General features: G+C 38.4%; 1 protein-coding gene across 7 annotated transcripts in view; it reads right to left on the bottom strand.

The window, feature by feature from the left end:
- The window catches only part of RPS6KA5 (ribosomal protein S6 kinase A5), an 85591-nt gene that overhangs the window by 22711 nt on the left and 41192 nt on the right, over positions 1-21688 (bottom strand). For 2 of the 7 annotated variants that reach the window (XM_027638433.1, XM_027638434.1), the window contains exons 2-4: positions 9785-9912; positions 8985-9068; positions 5348-5451 (exon numbers count right to left, since the gene is read on the bottom strand). In XM_027638433.1, the coding sequence (XP_027494234.1) occupies positions 5348-5451; positions 8985-9068; positions 9785-9856 (260 nt within the window). In that variant the 5' untranslated portion in view covers positions 9857-9912. Of the gene's footprint in view, positions 1-5347; positions 5452-8984; positions 9069-9784; positions 9913-15990; positions 16037-21688 lie in introns of those variants that run through there. The other 5 variants (XM_027638429.1, XM_027638428.1, XM_027638430.1 and 2 more) reach the window with 4 other exon arrangements.

Here is a 21688-nt window from a genome sequence, read left to right as displayed (position 1 = left end):
GTTCATGTTCAGCTGCTGTCAATCAGCACCCCCAGGTCCTTTTTCTATTAGGTTGCTTTCCAGCCACTCTGCTCCAAGCCTGTAGCACTGCATGGGGTTGTTGTGACTCAAGTGTGAGACCCGGACTTGGCCTTGTTGAACCTCATACCATTGGCCTTGGTCCATCAATCCAGCCTGTCCAGATCCCACCGCAGAGCCTTCCTACTCTCCAGCTGATCAACACTCCCACCCAATTCGGTGTCATCTGCAAAGTGACTGAGGGTGCACTCAATCCCCTTGTTTGGGTCATAAATAAATATATTAACAGAATTGGCCCCAATACTGTGACCAGTTGCCAACTCAATGTAAGTCCATTCACCACCACACTCTGGGCTCCACCATGCAGCCATTTTTACCCAGAGATGAGTGCACCCATCCAAGCCAGGAGCATCCAGTTTCTCCAGGAGAATACTGTGGGAGACAGTGTCAAAGGCTTTACTAAAGTCCAGGTAGAAAAACACCCACAGCCTTTCTGTCATCCACTATGTGCATCACCTTGTTATAGAAGGAAATCAAGTCAGTCAAGCAGGATTTGCCTTTCATAAATCCATGCTGGCTGGGCCTAATGCCCTGGTTGTCCTGCACATGCCAAGTGATGGTACCGTAAATAATCTGCTCCGTGACCTTCCCTGGCACCAAGGTGAGGCTCATAAGCCTGTAGTTCCCCAGATCCTCCTTCTGCCACTTCCTGTAGATGGAACATTTTGCCAAACTCCAGTCAACTGGCACCTCCCTGTTAGCCAGGACTGCTGATAAACGATGGAAAGTGGCTCAGTAAGCACTCAGTGCCCTTGGATGGATTTCATCTAGGACCATAGACTTTTGAACGCCTCAGTGGTGTATCAGGTCACTGATCATTTCCCCTTGGATTATGGGCATTTGATTAGGCTACCTGTCCCTGTTTTCCAGCTCAGGAGGCTGGGCACCTCTGGAGAACAACAGGTCTTACTGTTAAAAACAGAGACAAAGAAGTCACGAAGTACCTCACCTTTTCCTCGTCTCCTTAGCCTTTTGTTGCTAATGTATTTACAGAAACATTTTTTTATTATCTTTTATAGCAGTAGTCAGCTTAAATTCTAGTTGGGCTTTGGTCCTTCTAATGTTCTCCCTGCATAACCTCACAACATCCCTGTAGCCTTCCTGAGTTGCCTTACCCCTTCTTCCACAGGTCATAAACTCCTCTTTTTTTCCTTAGTTCCAGTCAAAATTCTGTTCAACCAGGCCAAACTTCTTTCCCACCAACTGGTCTGTTGGCCCATGGGGATGACCTACTCCTGCACCTTTAAGATTTCTTTCTTGAAGAATGTCCAGCCTTCCTGGACTCCTTTGCTCTCCGGGACTGCCTTCCAAGGGACTCTCTCAAACAGTGTCCTAAATCAGCCAAAGCCTACCCTTCAGAATTACAATTTAGAGATTTTTCTGATCCCCCCCTTTACTTCTCCAAGAATAAAAAACTCTTATTTTGTGATCACTTTGCCTAAGAGAGCCTACAGCCATCACATCACCCCCAGTGCTTCTCTCTTCACAATCAACAGGCCCAGTGGGGTACCTTCCCTAGTTGGTTTGCTCACCAGCTGTGTCAGGAAGTTATATTCCACACATTCCAGGAACCTCCTAAACTGCTTCCTCTTTGCTGTACTCTATTTCCAGCAGACATCTGGTAAGTTTTATATTGAGGGATATTGTCCATCTGTTGATTCTCTTAGAGCCCACTGCAGAGAAAGCAGCATTTTGCTATGCTGTCCAAGCAGACTCCACGTAAGCTGCATTAATACATGCCAGTAGCTTTCATTCAGAAATACTTCTGAGGTTGACTGATACTAGAAAATACTGATGATGCTCTGGACCGGTTCATGGAATGACATCAGAGATGTAGTGAAGACTGAAGCTACATTCTTTAAAAGTTCCAAGAACTATTTACAATTACCATGGGATTGAAGGATGGAAAGCAAGCTGCCAGAAAAGAAAGACCAGATTGGATCAACATGTGAAAGAGCAGAAATTGGTGAAGTAGCTTGATCAAGGGAAGAGAGTCTGGTTTCACTAGTACAACATTACTGAAGTGCTGTACTGAAGGGTAAGTCACTCAAGGCTCTAACAATGGCTCATACAGTGTTCATGTATTTGTCTGTCTTCGAATTCAGCACTATGAATCACTCACAGTGAAATGGAAAATCAAACCCAGCACTTGCCTGTGATTTTGCAGGATGGGTCCTATCCCTGGCTCTGCAGCAATGGACAATCAGAATTCTCAAAAATGAAAGGAAGATTTGGGAAGAAGGGAAAAGAAAGGGGAGATTGCATACTAGAAAAGGAGAGATACTTGGATTTATTTTTTTAATGAAGTTTAATAACCCATAACACCAATCATATGAACAAAAAGAGTCTTCAGAGACAGAGACATAAGGGATAGTAGGCACTTTCTTAAGTTGCATTTTCCACAGAAGACAAGTCCACAGTGTTGCCAAAAAGATTATGACAAAAGAACAACGTAATCTCTCATCAGAAAGAGTAAAAAAAAAAAAATAGAAACCATATACTAACTATTTCTGACATGAGAACTGCAAGTCCATTAGAGAGAGATTTTAGAACAAAATTTGGTCAAATTTAACACCAGACAGCCATTGTGCCACACAAGGAAATAAAATTATCTAAAAATATCTGAGATAACTTCCCACCTGTGCTGATTTCAGCTGAGGTAGAGTTAATTTTCTTCACAGTGGCTAATACAGGACTGTGTTTTGGGTTTGTGCTGAACACAGAGTTGGAAACATAGAGATGTTTTTGTTCTTGCTGAGCAGGGCCTAAACAGAGCCAAGGCCTTGTATGCTTTTTGTACTGCCACGCTGGCAAGAAGTTGGGGGCACATGGGAGGTTGGGAGGAGACAACCAGTTGGGACGTGACCCAAACTGACCAAGAGGTTATTCCAAACCACATGACATCACGCTCAGTATATAAAATGGGGGAAAGAAGGAAGAACATTTGGAGTAATGACATTTGTCTTCCCAAATAACTGTTACATGTGATGGGCCCTGCTCTCCTGGAGATGCCTGAATACCTGCCTGCCCATGGGAAGTGCTAAATTAATTCCTTGTTTTTCTTTGCTTGTATGAATGGTTCTTGCTTTCCCTGTTAAACTGTCTTTATCTCAATCCATGAGTTTTCTGGCTTTTACCGTTCCAATTCTCTCCCCAATTCTGCTGGTGGGGGAGCGAGCGAGCGGCTGTGGGGGGCTTGGCTGCTGGCTGGGGTTAAACCATGATACCACCTAGCTAAAATAAAAGAAGGACCTGGATTCATTTAGAAGACTTTTTTCCTTAACCTCAGAAAAATCAAAGGCCATGGAAACTATGCTTTCAGAGTTTGTGACCAAGTAAAAAATTGAATTCTCGAGTCTGCTGCAACTGATAAGTTTAAGCATATTTAACAATATAAATTCTGGTTAGAACAACTTTGCTACCAAGAAAGAAGTTTGTACCAACTCATATCTCTGTGCCAGTAACTTCCTTACCACTGGCAACTGTAAGTACTTGATTTCTGTTCTGCCTGCTCTACCATAGCCTTGGGGAAAGCCTCTGCCACAATCCCACTGCATCTGAATGGCAGCCACTATTCCCCAGAAGTTTCCACACGACTCAGTGCAGCAGCCAGGACAGCAGCAACGTTCTCATACGTTCTTAAAAGGAACATAACACTAAGGACATAATAAACTGCAAACACACAAAACCGATGTCATCTGACACAGAAACTGCTATCTGTGGAAAGGATTCAGAAAGCAATGGGTCTTATGAGTACTTAAGTAACATAAGACAGAGGAAATCAAATCTGAAATGCAGTCACATAGCTGGGACTAATAAGATTTCAGCTATAAACTAGAAGTTTATCAGTTGAAAGTGACAGAAAAGGAGAAGGAATTAGATCTACCAGACCACAGCTGGCATCAACAGGAGGAGCTGAAGAACAAAGGAAGGAATATATTTTTGTTCAGATGGTGTATTATTCTTTCCCTTAAACAAGATCTCTTGAAACATCAACAGGAATAAATTGTCCATATGTAAGAAAGACATAAGTTGAGTTAAGAAAGGGCTTTTTCAAGAAACAGGAAGACTGGGGAACATCTTTACTAAAGGAAACTGTAAGGATTTAACTTCTAAATTTATCAGAATAAAAGCTGAAATACTACAGGACTGCCATCCATAAATGTGTAGCATAAACACCCACCAGAACAAAAACAGACTGAGCAACAATACAGTAAATTTGCCACAACTAAATTAATATCAGAAATTAGGTTATTAACCATCAGAGGACAGATGTTAGCAACCTTGTGGTTTCTCACCATTGAAATTAATCTGAAATTATCAGAAATGTTAATATCTTAAAGAGCACATAAGGACCTACCAAAAGAAAGTCAAATCCTCTAGAATACATAACTAAAAAGTTTCCCAGTTTTTGGGAAACTATATCTATAAAATTCAGGTCAAGGTTCTCTCTAAAAAAAATTGTAACACCTTCAGAGTTCCATTTAATAAATCTTGGGAATCAAAATTATCAAAATCAAACATAGTAAGTAAGCAACCAACAAAATTTCTAACCTTAAATAGGCCAGAAAGACATAATTTAAGTTATAACTGTAATATAATGATCAAGAGGGTGAAGTACTGAATTTTGTTTTATTAATGGACTCCCCTCTTGTTTTCCATGTAACAGATAAGAACAGTATAGGTTATTTCATTTCTGTAAGTATCATATTCATTTCTTCTCGGATATACAAGTAGGGCTAGAAAAGATCACGTTCTTTGTTTCATGTTATAAGCTAATAAAATAAACATTACCTGTAACAAAAAGGTGGGAGTAGGGCACATTCTCACACTTTAAACCAGCAGTCTGCCAGACTGATCTAGTAAGAGCTGATGAAAAATATCTCTAGCTAAAGATATACTTCATGTACTAAGATTTTGATGTGATAATTCTATTTACATATAATTTGATATTTCATATGACTTCTTTTTCAAGGGTAAACACACAGCAAGATTAAGTATCTACAAAGCTGCGGTTACCTCGTAGTTTAAACAAAACAGGTCTTTTGAAAAGGTCAGTTCTATTAGTTAATAAAAACTATCTACTTCCAATGTCATTCTGTTAAACAGAACTGGAGCACAAAAAATGTTACCCTGGCAGCACTTGCTTCCTAAATTTCAGATTTAAACCCTCAAAAAGCACTTATTATGGCATAAGGATCATCTTATGCCATATATATACTTATATATATATAAGCAAGCATATATACTTTACTGCATTGAATCTTACCTAGAAATCTCTGCTTGGGAATTCTTCTCTCCATCGACTGTAAATGGTGATGCTCCAGTTAATAATTCATACATAAGAACACCAACACTCCACCAATCAACAGCCTATAGAACAACAGTAATTATGTACATTATGATACACTGAAGAAAAATTTTTAACAATAGAAGGAACAAAACAATACACTTGGAAAAGAACTAGCATAGGAAAAACCTACCTATCAAAGGCAAACCTGGATACAGTAAAGCATAAATAACTGCAGTACTGATTAGAGGTATTTTCTACAATAAATTAATTTTATGTTAAAATCTCTCCACTTAGCTTCTTCAACTAATTTCTCAAGCTGAACTCTCCACTGACTACTAAAGTTCCTTTTGTTCCACCCCCCAAATTTAATTTTTATTTTTGCCATTATGAAGCAATAAGAATTCTTAAACGTACAGAGGAAGCTAAGCCTTGCTAAGAAGTAGCTGAACTTGAGCTTTTACGAGCTTGAGAATGAAATTAAGGAACATTCAAAAAGCACAATTTAAGATTACAGGCCACAGTTAATCCAGGCACCTGAAAATGCTATTCAATTTTATCTCATTCATAAAATCATAGAATGGTTTGGGTTGGAAGGGATCTTAAAGACCATCTCGTTTCAACCCATATGCCACAAACAGGAACATCTGTCACTAGACCAGGTTGCTCAGAGCCCCATCCAGCCTGGTCTTCGAACACTTCCAGAGACGAGGCATCCATAACTTCTCTGGGCAACCTATTCCAGCGCCTGATCACCCTCACAGTAAAGGATTTCTTCCTAATATTGAATTTAAATCTCTCCTCTTTTAGTTTAAAGCCATTCCCCCTTGTGTTGTCACTACATGCTTTTATAAAAAGTCTCTCTCCATCTTTCCTGTAGGCTCCCTTCAGGTACTGTAGATTCACAATTAGGTAACCCTGGAGCCTTCTCCAGGCTAAACAATCCCAACTCTTCAGCCTTTCGTCACAGGAGAGGTGCTCCATCCCTCTAAGCACCTTGGTGTCCCTCCTCTGGACTCGTTCCAACATGTCCATGTCCTTCCTGTGCTGGGGACCCCAGACCCGGATGCAGTACTGCATGTGGGGTCTGAGGGAACTCCAGGTGGGGACCAGACAGACAGAAGAATCCTCTCCCTTGACCTCCTGGCCACACTGCTTTTGATGCAGTCCAGGACACGTTTGGCTTTCTGGGCTGTGAGCACACATGGCCAGCTCATACTCAGCCTCTCATCCACTGGCACCCCCATGTCCTTCTCAGCAGGGCTGCTCCTCCAGCCTGGATTGATACCAGGGGTGCCCCAACCCAGGTGCAGAACCTCGCACCAGTTCACATTTCACCTGTTTGCTCCTTCACTCAGGCCAGTAAGTAAGGATCCAGCACAAAACTTTGGTAGTTTTCTTCATTTTGGTTCCTGTTACTTTTCCTGCTATCCATTCTGCATGGGCAGCTCCTCATGGGTACAGACACTGTTTAGTTATGGTCATCCAGTGCCAGCACTGCACCTCAGGGGCCTTAGAGAGATGGACCTTGATAACACATGGGATATTTGGCTTCCCATATATTAATCATATTATCCATATTCTGATACCTCATAACTTACAAAGTATTTCTCTCTTTCAAAAGAAATACTACGAATAATACAGGAAGCAGTTTAGTCCTTTCAACAAAATTAATTTAACTACAGGTGTTTGAACTTTTCAGTTTTACGGCCATGAAATTTGCAAATCAATGAAACTGAATTTCTGCTTTACTTATGTTGGCAACATTAATACAATACAGCAAGACAACTAGAGAAATGATGACAATTAGGCCTCTTATTTTAGTTTTTTTGCCTCAATATACACAAAATCCGATGCTTCATATATTCAGCCAAGAGTATCTAAAAGAACTAGCTGAAGAAATCTCTGTACTGTTACTAATTATCTTTGCAAATACATGATTCTCAGAGAAAATCCCAACAATTTTTTCTTGGCATGTATTTTTCCAAAAGAAAAGGAGGATCTGTGGAATCAGAAATCAAACTTTAAAAAAAATACTGAAATGTTAGACAAGTCTTTTAGACAAACAATGCAATAATCTAGAAGAGATTACAAATCATAAACATTGCTTTAGTATGCTATGCTCTTATTAATCAATTTAATTTTCTCTTTTTGTAAGGTTTTTGAGTTGCTAGATATGCAGTAAGTATAAAATACACTAAAAACCACCTAACACAACAACACATTACATTGCCAATGGTAAGGTAATGAGTGCGTGGTGCAAAGAACTAACATCACATATCTAACTGCAAATTCACCCTTATATATCAGCTAACATTCGGTATTAAACTGTGAAGCTATTCCTTATATTCCATATATACTGTATGATTCTGCACTACATCTAATGAAAGTATCAGATAGAAACAAAGATAACAGAAAAGAGATTCTTCTTTCAATCAGTAACAAGATTGAATTTATAAGCACTTGAAAAGCCAGAATCATAATTCAAGGTGACTGACACATTGGAGAGATGCTCTGAAAGCGGCAAGACTAAACTAGGAAAGAGAGTACAGGAAAGAGCTTCAATTCATATGTTTTTAAAATTCCATTTTTAATAACAACTAGGCAAGCAGAACAGTAGAAAAAGATGCAGAGGTTATAGTGGAACCCAAAGTAGGTGTGAGACAATGACTAAACGAAAAGACAAAGCACATTCTATTTTATGTTTAGTAGAAGAATCAGGGAGGTAATCATCCTGCTGTACTTCAAATTGCCAACTCCCAGCTCAAACACTGTACCCACTACAGTGCTCCCTACCTGAATGCAAACTCAGACCAAAAGAATTGTAGAATTCATAGAAAAGGAAAAGAAAGAACCTTCTCAGGCAAAAGTCAGACTTTTCCAGTTCTTAAACAGACTGTGATAAGAGGAACTGTGATCAACTACATTCCATGGTCCTCAACAGAAAGACAAGTCAATTCAGTTTACAGCAGAAGAACAACAGAGATTAAATAATCTTCAGAACTTCCCAGTATAGTGAGCAATCCAAATAATTTATCTATGAATATTGTAGAATTATTTTGGGGCGTAGGGTTTTTTGTTTGTTTCAAATACCATCTGTGAATTATTGTTGTCTTGATCTTTCCCATCAATTACTGACACTTTAATAAAACAATAAAACCTGAGCCACAAGCCAAACAATTAATTTTTACAATATGAGAACATTTATAACATTAATAATCCATTCCATACTTCAATGTAGATAACAGATTTATCTGATGTCCAATTTAAAACATATATCAGAATTAACCACAAACCAGTCATTTTTCCACTCTGAACTAGTATTTATGTAAAGGGAAGTGTCAGCTAAGTTTATTGTTCAACTGCACATTTAGAACAAATTTTGAACAGAACACAAATAAGCCTCAATACCTTTATAAATATGTCTTTTACTTAAGATTAAAAGAAGAAAATACACCAACAGACAATTGAAGATACAGGTAATAATCTATTTTAGGACAACCTGAAAATGCATGCTTAAATAAGACACTGTCACATTTTACAAAAAAATCCTCAAGTTGAACAATAATGTTGCCTAAAGAATTAGTTTATTTTCAGTAATAAAATTAGAACATACCTTATCATGTCCTGTGTCTCCTCCTCTTACAATATCCGGAGCCATGTATTCTATTGTTCCACAGAAGGAATATGCTCTTTCATTCTAGCAAAATAAAAAATAAAAAGAAAAAAAGAAAAAACACCAAAATTTACGAACAATTATATTATACAAATCATATGGGACAGATACGGCTAACAGTTCCAAGATGCTGGCAGCAATTCTTCTCCAAATAGCTCAGAACTGCTAGCTAAATAATATTCCATCATATGTAGAGATGTATCACATAATGCTACAGAATACTTAGTCTTCTACAAAAAAATAAAATGTCATAGGTTTGTGTTGCAGTCTAAGATAAGTACATAAAAATTAATGTATCGATATTAAAAAAAAAAACTTTCCCATAAGTCTAAATCATCTATACATTTCAGAACTACATAAAATTCCCCAAAGTGATATACATACACATTCTGATGGCTGCAATATCAATACTCTAGATAAGAAATGAAAGCTTTCCATTAAAAAGGGAATTTCATTTTAAGATGTACAATTTGACTAAACTGGATACAAGATCCTGTGGGTTTCCCATATTTAGGAATTCTTTATGACCTCTAGACAAGTCATTTTTTTTCACAACACACACATATATAACACAGAACATTCTCTCAAGAAGAGACTGGGAGAGAGACAAGAGAGAGAAAGAGAAAGGCAGACAGAGTTGAAATTTAATTTTATTCTATGCACTGAATTATTTTCTTGATTATGTTCAAAACTAAGCTGCTTTCACAGGCATGTATAATTGTTCCCTGTTAGCGATTTACCTTTGAGGTCAACATGAGGTCATGCTGTACCTTGCTAATGACGAAAGGACATGTGTTTGTGCCATGCAACATTGTTCCTCCCTTATCCTTCAAGCTTCTAGCATTTTGGGGAGAGATCCTGATAGGTCCTTTAAAGAAGAGTGTTCAAAAAAGCAAATATTTCAAAAGTCAGGTTTTACATTTGTAGATTCAGATCTGGAGTTTAAAAACAGGTGCTATATAAGAGACTACCCTAATGAGAGGAAGCTTCTAAAAGTAGAAACAGTGCTCTGTGCTACCCTGAGGCATAAAAATTAAACAGTCCAACAGCATATTATTAAACTGTATTTCTTAAAATACATATACTGTGACTGGTTTTTGGGGGTGAAAGTCTAAATTCAAAATAGTTATAAGGCCTCATTTTGTTCAATACTAACTTGAAATATTAACTCAAGACAAAACCATATAATAATGAACTTTTCATGACACTTTCTTTTGACACAACTATTGTTGCTCTCTGATTGATCTTTTCCAGTATCTGTTATCTTAAAGAAATATAGTGTAATAAAAAGTGTAAACAAAGAAAAATGTCAGAAATTCCTAGCCCTCCATCAGCCAATCTAAAGCTATTCAATGTCTCTGTTCTTTTTTTTCCTTCAGCTGCGAGGGAGGGAGTGGGAAAGAAGCGGAAAAACGAAAAGGAAGGGGAGTGAAAAATGCAGGAAGAAACTGTTCTTCACTTGCTACCTCTCCAAAGAGTAAAGATAATGCAGCCAAACTGAGATTATCAAAACAACTGCCTGAAAGCAAAGCATTCTGACTCAACTACGGATTGTACAGTATCTTATGAAGGCAAATCTGTGTCAAAGATGGGACTTCAAAACACTTGAAGTCATAAAATCTGGATACGTCTTTGTTAGAAACCTCTGTTTATGCTGTGTTTTATTAAGTTACAGGCCTCATCAACTACATCTAGCTGTTACTTACAAAACACAGTTTTTACAGTATTAATTTTCACTAGGAACATTTATGTAAATTTACCATTGGTAAATATGCCTCTTACAGGGACTCACTAATAGTTTTTGCTTTTACACACTACATGTGGGCTTAAAACTTTTCAAAGGACGTTATCTCCGATACCAGTTTCATTTTTTGTCCTGTTCTGATCTCCCACATACATGAGACATGGACATACTGGAGAGAGTCCAGTAAAAGCCACAAATATGATTCAGGGACTGGAACATATGAGGAAAGGCTGAGAAAGCTGGGACTGTTCCACCTGCAAGAGGGAAGCCTTAGGGATATCTCATCAATGTACATAAATGCCTAAAGGGAGCATCCAAAGAAGAGGGAGCCAGGCTCTTCCCAGTAGTGCCCAGTGACAGGACCAGAGGAGGAAACACATTTACTGTGAGGGTGACTGAGCACTGGCACAGGCTGGCCACGAATGTTGTGGAGTCTCTCTCCTTGGAGATATTCAAAAAGCTTCTGGATTGGTTGTGGGCAACCAGTTCTAAATGACTGTGCTTGAGCAGGGGGGGTTGGACCAGATGACCTCCAGAGACTCCTTCCAACTTCAACCACTCTGTGATTACGTCACAAAACATAAGTTGTATTTCAACATTCATTTGTGAAAGCACATTTCACTCACAAACGTGCAGGCTCCCCTCATCCCAATTTCAAAAACTACAACCTCCTCCAAATTTACATTTCATTAAACTTTATAATATGAATCCAAATTCCAGAATCTACATTATTAATACTTTCACATTATGAGATATAAGGCAATAAAGGATGTTATTAAAAAACAACTGACCTTGGATTACTTATAGGTGAATTCTCACTGATCATGCACGTCTTGCAAATACTTAAGCTTAAGAAATTTTTTGCCTAACACAGAACGCTCATGTTCTTCTTTCACTCAAGCATGCCTGCCTTAAACACCATGGTTTCCTCTTCTGAGTTACAGAACAGCAAGCAATCAGACACTAATGGATGGAAACAGAAGTGTGGCTAACCCATCACTTATAACTCAGTATGACAATATTGACCCTGTCTCTGAAAGGCTGTCATTATGTTTGTTCCAAATCAGCAAATCAGTTCTTTGACGTTTACAGATAATCTAGAGATAAGTCTTAGTCTTCTAAGACTAATAACAGATGGTTATTATTTCTTTTTCTTTACCAAGTTCAGCATCATTCCTCAATGTTTATGCAATAACATATCTCTTAATAAAGGTAAATGAAGTGGCTACTTCAAACCAGTTATCCGCTTAAGAGAGTACTAACTTTTCATGAAGCCACCAATAGAAAGAGAATTTTGTTAAGATTCTTGATCAGTGAACATAGAAAGGTTCACATGGACAGTAAGGCAGTTCACTTTGTTAAACCATCTCTCTGTTAAATTAGTAAAACATAGTAATATTCCCTTACTGCTTTTTCTTCGAGATGAGATGCACACTGTCATGGTGGATGTCCCAGTATGTTACCAGACTGTTTCTAATAAACACTGTAGTACTACACAGAGAGCAAACTTCAAAATTTCTCCATACTAGCTATGGCAATATATTAAAAAAAAATAGCACACTGCCCTCTTCATGAGTTTCTTGCAACCATTCTGACTGATCTGAGCTGCCTAGTGAAATGCAACTGCTTTAACTTGCTAGGGCACTTCCAGTACCACATCTATGTGAACGCTGAAGTCTTTTCTACAGATTATTTATTTTAGCATCCCATTTTCCTTCCCCTTCATCAAAAAAGAAAGGGCACTGAACAGCTTAATACAGAGAATTAGACCTCTGTGGTTGTCCAAGATGGAAATGTGTAATGCAGATTAGGAAGACAGTCACTTCACAAAAAAAAAAACCTACCTCAGACTTCGCTAAGACTATGTACCCTGACCTTCACAGCTTGACACCAATTACCTAGCTCCAAAATTCAATCAAAAGTGCTGACAGAGGGATGGCAGCCTTGCACCATCATGTTCTTGATGATCCTGTGGTATCATCACTTCGCTCTGCTTTATAACCAAGGAATGGTAGGCAGGCATTTGAAACTACACGAAGTTGTAGAAAGAACATGTGTAATGCTTTCTTCTCAATGACAGAGAGGTCTTATGCCTTCAGAGTTGTCTAATGAGCTCCCTCATCAAGTAAAAAAAGCACATTAATAGCAACAAAAAAAAGCAAAAGGATGAAACTCCTTTTTGTTGCAGAGACTAATGCAGCAGCCAGGACAGCAGCAATGTTCTCATATGTTCTTAAAAGGAACATAACATTCATGACATAATAAACTGCAAACACACAAAACCGATGTCATCTGACACAGAAATTGCAGAGACTAATCAAACTTGCCACATCTACAGGAAAGCCTGACTGATGGAGAAACAGTCACCACTGTCATATAAGGACGTGTCCTTTAGAGCACACATCCTAGTCTACAGCAATGCAAATTCATTTTAGCAACATATGCAATGGTAGGTCAGACAGTTATTAAGTCTAGTAACTGTTCAACAGGTTCTAACAGAGTACTGGGACAAGAACTGCAATTCCAAAGCGAATCACAGGAATTAGATGAGACTTCAAGACAGACAACGTATCACTCATGCTCAACATGCTCCTAAAAGGCTCATCTCTACTGTGCCAAACTGCCTTTTTGCAGCCTGCTCTTTAGAAAAAGGGCTATTCCATTATGTCTTATTTAAGAAGATACTGTGCTGGAAGGATGGTGTTAGTTTCTAGTGCCACAAAACTCACAGCCCAGAGGCACTGAAAATGTGTGATTCAATGTTCTAACAAATGAAAAAATGGCATGGAGTCTGGGCAAAGAAATAGCGACAACAGATTCTGGACAGATGTTTCCCAACACCTATGAGGTGAAGGCCTGCATTATTTTATCACGTGCACCCAAAGGTCTGCAGCTGAGAAACAAACTGTTTTTTAATACCTGGCTGAAGACATCCTCAGTTAGGAGGGCACAGGCAGACAACTGGCTGAGTGCCAGGCCTAAACTAGTATTCGCAAAAAAAAAAAAAAAATAAATTCTTAGAGTAAAGGACATGATCCCACACCTGCAAAGAACAACCAGATGCTCTATCTGGAGTATCTGGTTTAGAATATCGAGGCATATTCCAAGTACACTGTTCTATACGTGGGCACAAGCCTAACGGGATCATCTATTTGCCATACAAATATTGCTTTGGGAAAATGCTTCAGCGTTTGAGCATTTGTGATTTTAATTCCAAAGTGTGACTGCACATGTGGAAAACACTCAAGTGTCTTAACACTTGAAGATGTAGTATTTAACATTTAATTATATGGCCTTTGAAGTACTTCTTCAACTTTATGAACTGCATCCAAACAATATGTGCCACTGCTCCAACAGACACTTGGGTCCAACAGTCCTACAGCTTATTTTATTCACAAGTGTTTGTACAAACATAATTTAGCCAGAGGGTTAGCCAAGTATTCACTGAATCCATTCTTTTCAGCATTGAAAATTAGGACCCACTTCTCCAACTACATGAAAGGTCACCTTTGAAACAGAAAGACTGCTTGTGTTCTCCAACTACTTACAGTACAGATACTTTGTTCTTAACTGTTCCTACTACCTTGAATATCAGATATGACACATTCTGAAACTGTAATACTATGACATTCCTTCAAACCATGAAACTTGACTCCTTAAATAATTTTTTTAACTTGTAAAAAATAAATCAAACCAAAGTTACTCTTCCCCAAATGTTCTTCAATAGTGTATGTATTTTCTAATGGGAGTTCCTTGCTAATAGAAGAGATGATAGGATACAGTTAAAAGGCTTGGTTAAAGCCTAGAGTAAATAAGTTCTAGTGTAAGAATTTCAAGAAATGAAAACTACATGATATAAGGGAGACTTCTCAGCTATTAAATTGGCTTAGACTAACTTCCTTGCATTCCATATTCATATAAAATATTCTAGGAACATTGTCACATAGCTAAAGAATTACTCCTTTAGCATAGTCAGTATTAAAAAAAAATGACAACAAAACCAAAATCTAGAAACACTAAGTATTGTTGGGCCAAAGAACACAGAGACAGCCTCTAGAGCTGGAAAGTCAGAGGTAGTCTCTGACAGCATGTATTTCATCTGTCAGCAACAACTCTGGGACTGCACAGCACCTAGTGCCAGACAGTGAGAAAGTGCAATAGCACATAAGGGAACCAGATAGCCAGACGGAAGCTCACTGAAGGCACTCAGGGCTGCTCTCAGGACTGATTCTCCATAAGTCCACTAAAAAACTCTTCAATCCAGACAAGAATTACTTACGGGTTCTTGTCACACTTTTGTTATGGAGAAATAATCGAATTACTATGCATTTTTGACTGGGTTCTTCTATGGTTTTCAGCAACATTCTTATGATAGTCCTATGCTTGTCTATACTCGTTAGCTGACAAATTAAATTTCTTCATTCACTTAATCTGACCTCATCATTATGAAGGTTTCAAAATGTTATGACCTAACAAGACAAGAGGAATGCTTCACTGTTGGAGGTACTCTGAAAACACATAACAAGTTTAAACAAGGTATTGAATCTAACATAGGTATGGTCTTTCCACTCAGTGAAGGATAATTCCCCCTTTATTGCATGAGTAGTAAAATTATCCATACCAACTTTCAGATCAGGTATATAGATGAAAAATCAAACTTAGGAAAATCACAACTTACCTAAAACTCTATGTATAGTGGGGTTTCTCTTTTAGCAACCTAACATGCTTCATATATTGGATAAATGCAAAACTGCTTGTAAAGTTCCTCAAATGACTATTTTGTGGTATGATTATTAATACATTAACCGTACTTAAGAATTCTATTTCTTAAGTAATGCTTCTGAGCAGAAAACCCACAGATCAATTTCTATTACTTCTCATATGGTCTTAACTTTGTGTGATGAAGCTTGCCCTCTCCATTGCATCAGCTACAAGAGCCTAGCAGACGAAAAGTCAGTCGTGCTCAAAAAACACATATGGTATCATTCTCTCATGAAGGTTCAGCGTGGCAACTAACATCCCTAATACACTCTCCTGAAGGCATTACCAAAAAAAAAACCAAAATACGTGCAGGAGAGTAATGCTGCCGCAAAAGATATTAAGTATCTACCTTTGTATTAGAGTATTTAACAGCTACTGGAACTAATTTAAATTGAATGTACAGAGGTCCCAACACTCTGCATAAATACCTGTAATTGCTACCTGACTTGGACTGGAACACTCCACTCAGTGAGGAGGAGGTCATCCCAAATGCCACCTGCATGATACACTTCCACAGATGGTCTCGCTCAAGGAGGGTAACACAGAAACACAGACTACAATTCAGAACTAGAAATGGCAGCAAGAGATAATAGTACTGGAAATACACTAACTAGGCAGTGAATCCTTCTGAAGAGTACACTAATGTGTTTTCATGAAGGTCCTGAAATGTTTTTGTGTGCATATTTATCAATATCAATGTAATACAAATAGCTTCAGCCACAACAGTATGGCAATTGACCCTTCTATTTTACTTTTTTCTTAGTTAACAAGGAAAAACATTCTAAACAATATACACTAAAATGTCCTCTCTAATAGTTTATTTTATTCAATGCATATTTGGAAATTGACTGTGAGGCCATTGAAGAAAAAAGTAACTATTTAGAAATATGCAAATTCAGACAGCAGAGGCTATAAAGGATATATTATGCTACTGCATTCGGGAGTAAGACTTAAATAGATGTGAGGCCACCTAAAGAATTTCACAGGTTATCAAACTAAATCATATTCTCATCCTTTCAACAGCAACACAAAATCCATTTCTTAGTCTCCTCAAATGACTAAAGTGGTACATCATTCATAGGTATGAATAGATGTTAGTGTTTGTACTGTGCCACAGAATTCTTGCTGTTGCTCTTCATTTGATTAATCCAGGGAAATATGCTGAAGTGAAACTACCTTCCTTAATTGCCTACACCTCTGAAAAAATGCTTCAAGTTCCAAGTTGTCTTTCTTCCTTTGTTAAAGGTACTTCAAAGTCACAGTTCCGGGCTGCATTAGACCCTCTCTGGGTTCTATCAGTACTGTTTCAAACAGTGACAGTGAGGAATTAAAAAAAAAAACCCAACAATTTCTAGAATACAAGAATCAGTATCATTATTGTTCCTATTTTGTACATTTGTGAGTGTATGCAATCAGAGTCCTGAAAGTCACAACTTAGGGCTTGGCTACAAGTAAAAATAGTGAAAACTTTCCTAGGATAATTACATCAGAGCCCTGAGCTTATCAACAGGCTCTGCAATCTTTTTCCCCAGTTCTAGGGGTTAAGGCATCTCTGCTTAAGACCAATGCTGACAAAATGGAGCTGAGTAACCTGTGTGGAACCTTGTCAGGGGCCTCCTCCACCTTCAGCTGGGAGCAGAAGTTCAGGCTCCCATTCTTGATCCTTGTGCCAGCTGTGCTGTAGCTATGTCTTTACTTGGCTGTGTACCTCATTGATCCTGATCCACCAATTTCAAATCCTGGCTTGTCCTCAAGCTTCTCTCCTCACAACAAGCTTTTCTGATAACCACAGGACTGTTGCCCAAGCTTGTTTTTCTTCTACTAGACTTGCTCTGATCTTCCCGTTTGGCAACTGTGGGATTGCACCACTGGTCAGTGAGGTACTGACCTGTACCTGCCTTGCTGCAACCCTTAGCTCCCAGCTCACACTAATGCATGGAGCAGTCTCCCCATCCTGCTGCTTCCTGACAAACTAGTCAAGAACCACAGCTCTTCCAGAAACAGCTTACAAGACTGAAGATCTTAAGCAGTTGAAGAGTTCAGCAGTATCACACAGATTATCTCACATCAGCTATCAGCAAAATGGCTGCAAGCTACTGATCAAGTGAGCCATTAGAGTTCCCTTGGTAAGTTTAATGAGAAAACCAGGACCACAGGACAAATCAAGAGAATACTGTCAAAAATGAAAATTTACTTGCAATATGTGAAGGCCACATAGCAGAGGTGCTATTAGCAACCTGACCTGCCAAATGCATTTTGCATTTCAGAAGAATCACAAGTAAAGATTGAAAAGCCTAAATTCTATGCAGACACAGGACCTGTACCTTCAGTGAACCTTAGAGGTCATTCTGTCAGAGATGTTTACCTGAAAAATAAAAATGCACCAAGGAAAAAACCACTGTTTCCATAGAAATTATATCAGTAACATTCTTCACCATCATTTTAATTGCCCAGAATAACAATAATTACAGTCTCAATTTAGGGAGGTAAATGAAAATTGACAAAAAGTCCTCTCATTGTTCAAAGATGTGATATAGGTTTAAAATGGAAAACAAAAATCTTGCTTCAACAAAGTTCTTGCCAAACTGACTGGTTTCTTCTTTTTACTCACTGGTTTTTTTAGATTCCAATGATTTTCAGAGTCTTATTGGTCATAATACTCAGACATAACATTGAGTAATTAAGCTGTCCCTACAGAAAGTGCAGTTTCACCCCAAAAAAATCTCTCAGCTGAAGACTGTTGTTTCTGTAGCTGTAACTTCTATTCAGGACCAAAACTATGATCTCTGCAGGAGATAAACACAGAAGAACAAAGGCTAAAAAGTTTAGTGGTACACTAGTTAGACTGCCCTGCTCCACACAACAAAATCATAATGAAGACTGTACTACAAAAACAAAGCTTTAGATTAAAGTAAGAACAGTTGCAATATGGCAGATCAAAGGTTTGAAATGTCATCTTAAGAAAAATTTAAAAAAACATATGTGGTCATGTGAAATGAATTAAAAATCCTGTCCTGGTGGCTGGAAGAAGCCAGTTATGTCAAAATATCATGTTGGTTACTATACCTCTTGCCACAGCTAGACTAGTGACATCTACTTCCAAAACAGACATGGAACAAGGCTACTGAATTTTTCAAGCAAGAATGAGATTTGCCTGCCAGCACATGCCATCAGAAGAGGCAATTAAAAGGGAGAGTAAGAGCAGCTAAACCTCATACTGTGTGCTAACCAAGAAACATGTGACCTCTACCACTGTGACCCCAAAACATAACTCAATGCAAGGCCACATCTAATGTCAAGTGGCGGTTCAAGAAACCCTTTTCACAGACTTACACAACAGCTGTGTTTGCTTTCACACTGCAATGCAATTGCAATTCTGCAAGGAATTATTTAAATCAGTTCCTGATAATGGATTTGTAAAGCAAAATAACTAAGAGAAAAAGAGAACAAAAGTCTCAATTCTGCAGGAAAAAAAATCAGAAACAGCACATTACTGTGTGGGAAGAATGCAAGCATGTACCACTGTCAACTTGGATGAACATTTTGTACTAGGTTCTTCTCAAAATTTCCAATTTTTGGAAGGCTTGTTTTCTAAGGCATTGTCTTCTGAGAAGAAAGAGGTAATAGTACCAAAAGACAAGAACAGTATACAAAGCAAAACCTGAAAAAATCATCTTTCTTCAAAAAAAAGGTAAAATTATAAGGTATGGAAGAATACTGATTCTGAGAAGAATTCTAGTAGCTGCCACTGCAAGCCTTCAAAAGTTTTTTTTTTTTCAAAGGAGAATATAAAGAAAAAAATAGGAGATGTCAAATAAACATTTATAGTTTCAGAGAGCACCAGATGTAAAAGGTAGAGGTGCAGGAATGGACAATTTTGCTTAAATGCAATCCAAATGTTCTAAATTAATTTACATTTGGCCATGAATCTCTGGTCATGTAAGTTTTTCCCATCTGGTTGCCCAAGTTTCAATGAAGTTAGGTATTTGCAGTAATTCAAAAGAAAAAATATATCCATGAAAAAAAAAGGATTAATGATGATGGCAGCATTTGCCCTCAGAAAGTTACTTGTTTACCCCTGGAAAACAGAAAAAGAATTTTTCTGAGCTGACTAGTAACATATTCTTGTAAGATCCAATAGAAGATACCAGACTATTTAACACAGAGATTGGTATTTCTCTCCCAAATGGGATTTTTTTAAGTGGTATAATGTAATAAGAAACCAGTATCCTTAAAGCAGTCAGTGTATGAAATCATAGAATCATAGAATCAGTTGGGTTGGAAGGGACCTCCAAGATCATCAAGTCCAACCCTTAATCCACTATCGCCATGGTTACCAGACCATGGCACTAAGTGCCACATCCAGTCTCATCTTAAAAACCTCCAAGGACAGAGAACCCACCACTTCCCTGGGCAGCCCATTCCAATGCCTGATTATCCTCTCTGTAAAGAATTTATTTCTAATATCTAACGTAAACGTCCCCTGGCACAGCTTAAGACCATGTCCTCTTGTCTTGCTGATAGCTGCCTGGGAGAAGAGACCAACCCCCACCTGGCTACAACCTCCTTTCAGGGAGTTGTAGAGAGTGATGAGGTCTCCCCTGAGCCTCCTCTTCTCCAGGCTGAACAGCTCCAGCTCCCTCAGCCTCTCCTCACAGGACTTGTGCTTGAGTCCCTTCACCAGCCTCGTTGCCCTTCTCTGGACCTGCTCCAGCCCCTCAATATCCTTCCTGAACTGAGGGGCCCAGAACTGGACACAGTACTCCAGGTGAGGCCTCACCAGCACTGAGTCCAGGGGAAGAATCATTTCCCTGGACCTGTTGGCCACACTGTTCCTGGTACAGGCCAGGATGCCACTGGCCTTCTTGGCTACCTGGGCACACTGCTGGCTCATGTTCAGCTTCTTGTCAATCCAAACTCCCAGGTCCCTCTCTATCTGTCTGCTCTCCAGCCACTCTGCCCCCAGCCTGTAGCGCTGCAGGGGGTTGTTCTGTCTTGCAAAAATCTTTAATGGTACTTTAAGATTTTGGCATCAAAATATGGACAGAATATATTTTATGCTCTGGTCTTCTCCAGTATTGCTCCATGCTGGGAAAGCACAATCTTCTTTGTGATAAGCACTGAAAAGGGAAACCTCCTGGGCAAAGGCTCAAACAGTCATCTGACCATTGATGACCTGGTTTTGCAATTAAATTAGTCCAGCTCAGTGACGTGCCTTTAGAGTGTTCGGTATGTTCTTAATATTCAATTTCAGGGCAGTTAAAACACTGACAGGAGTACACCAAATAAAGCAAGAAGTTTTTGCCATTGTTTCATTTCCTTTTTGAAAATCAGGGAAAAAAATTACTAATTATCCAGACAGATCTACAACCCTTGTTAACTTCTGTGGACTAACTTCATTATTCAGTTCACTCTTTCTTACTTTTTCCTCTTTGCAGAAATGTAAATCTACTCCTTATAACTGTGTTTATTATGTCTACATCACTGAACAATTCTTCAAAACACAAGAAGTACGGTTTATTTTACTCATCTTTGCAAGAGAATGCTCAATGTTCAGAGGATGCACTATTTACTTGCCTAAACCTTATGAGTTTAATTGGACAACTATATAGAGTCTTTTAAAGTTAAATGCTTTTAAAGTTAAAAGCTAATCTACCAGGTCACTTACATGAGATGACAGTTCCTCAAGCACTAAATGAGTCAAGTTGTAGTCACTTCTCTCTGTTCTGGACTACCTTTAAACTGCATTAAGAATGTGTACAAATCTCTTCCTACTTCATCTATCAGGACCCATAGTTGACTAACCTCCACTTTATCATTCTTCCTTCAATGAAATGTCCTTTAAAATCACATACTAATTTTGTTTCCAGAACAAAATATTCACTCCATCATCTAATAAATGAAAACAAACAACAATTCAACAGTGAAAAGTATCTGAGTGTTATAACCAAATCTGCAACTCTGATCAAGAGATGATTTTCAGATGAAAAAACAATAATGCATATGAACTATTCATTCTACATATCAGACAGAAGCACACAGATATCCATTCAACCAATTCAGATTTCAATTCAATCATCCCTCATACAGAATATCCACTTTTATATAATTTATTACCAAGGCAATACTGACAACATTC

This window comes from Corapipo altera, unplaced genomic scaffold (assembly GCF_003945725.1).
Source record: "Corapipo altera isolate COAL_440 unplaced genomic scaffold, ASM394572v1 23, whole genome shotgun sequence".
In the NCBI taxonomy this organism is placed as follows: domain Eukaryota; kingdom Metazoa; phylum Chordata; class Aves; order Passeriformes; family Pipridae; genus Corapipo; species Corapipo altera.
The sequence above is the reverse complement of the archived record's forward strand: the minus strand, read 5'-3'. Positions and strand labels throughout refer to the sequence as shown.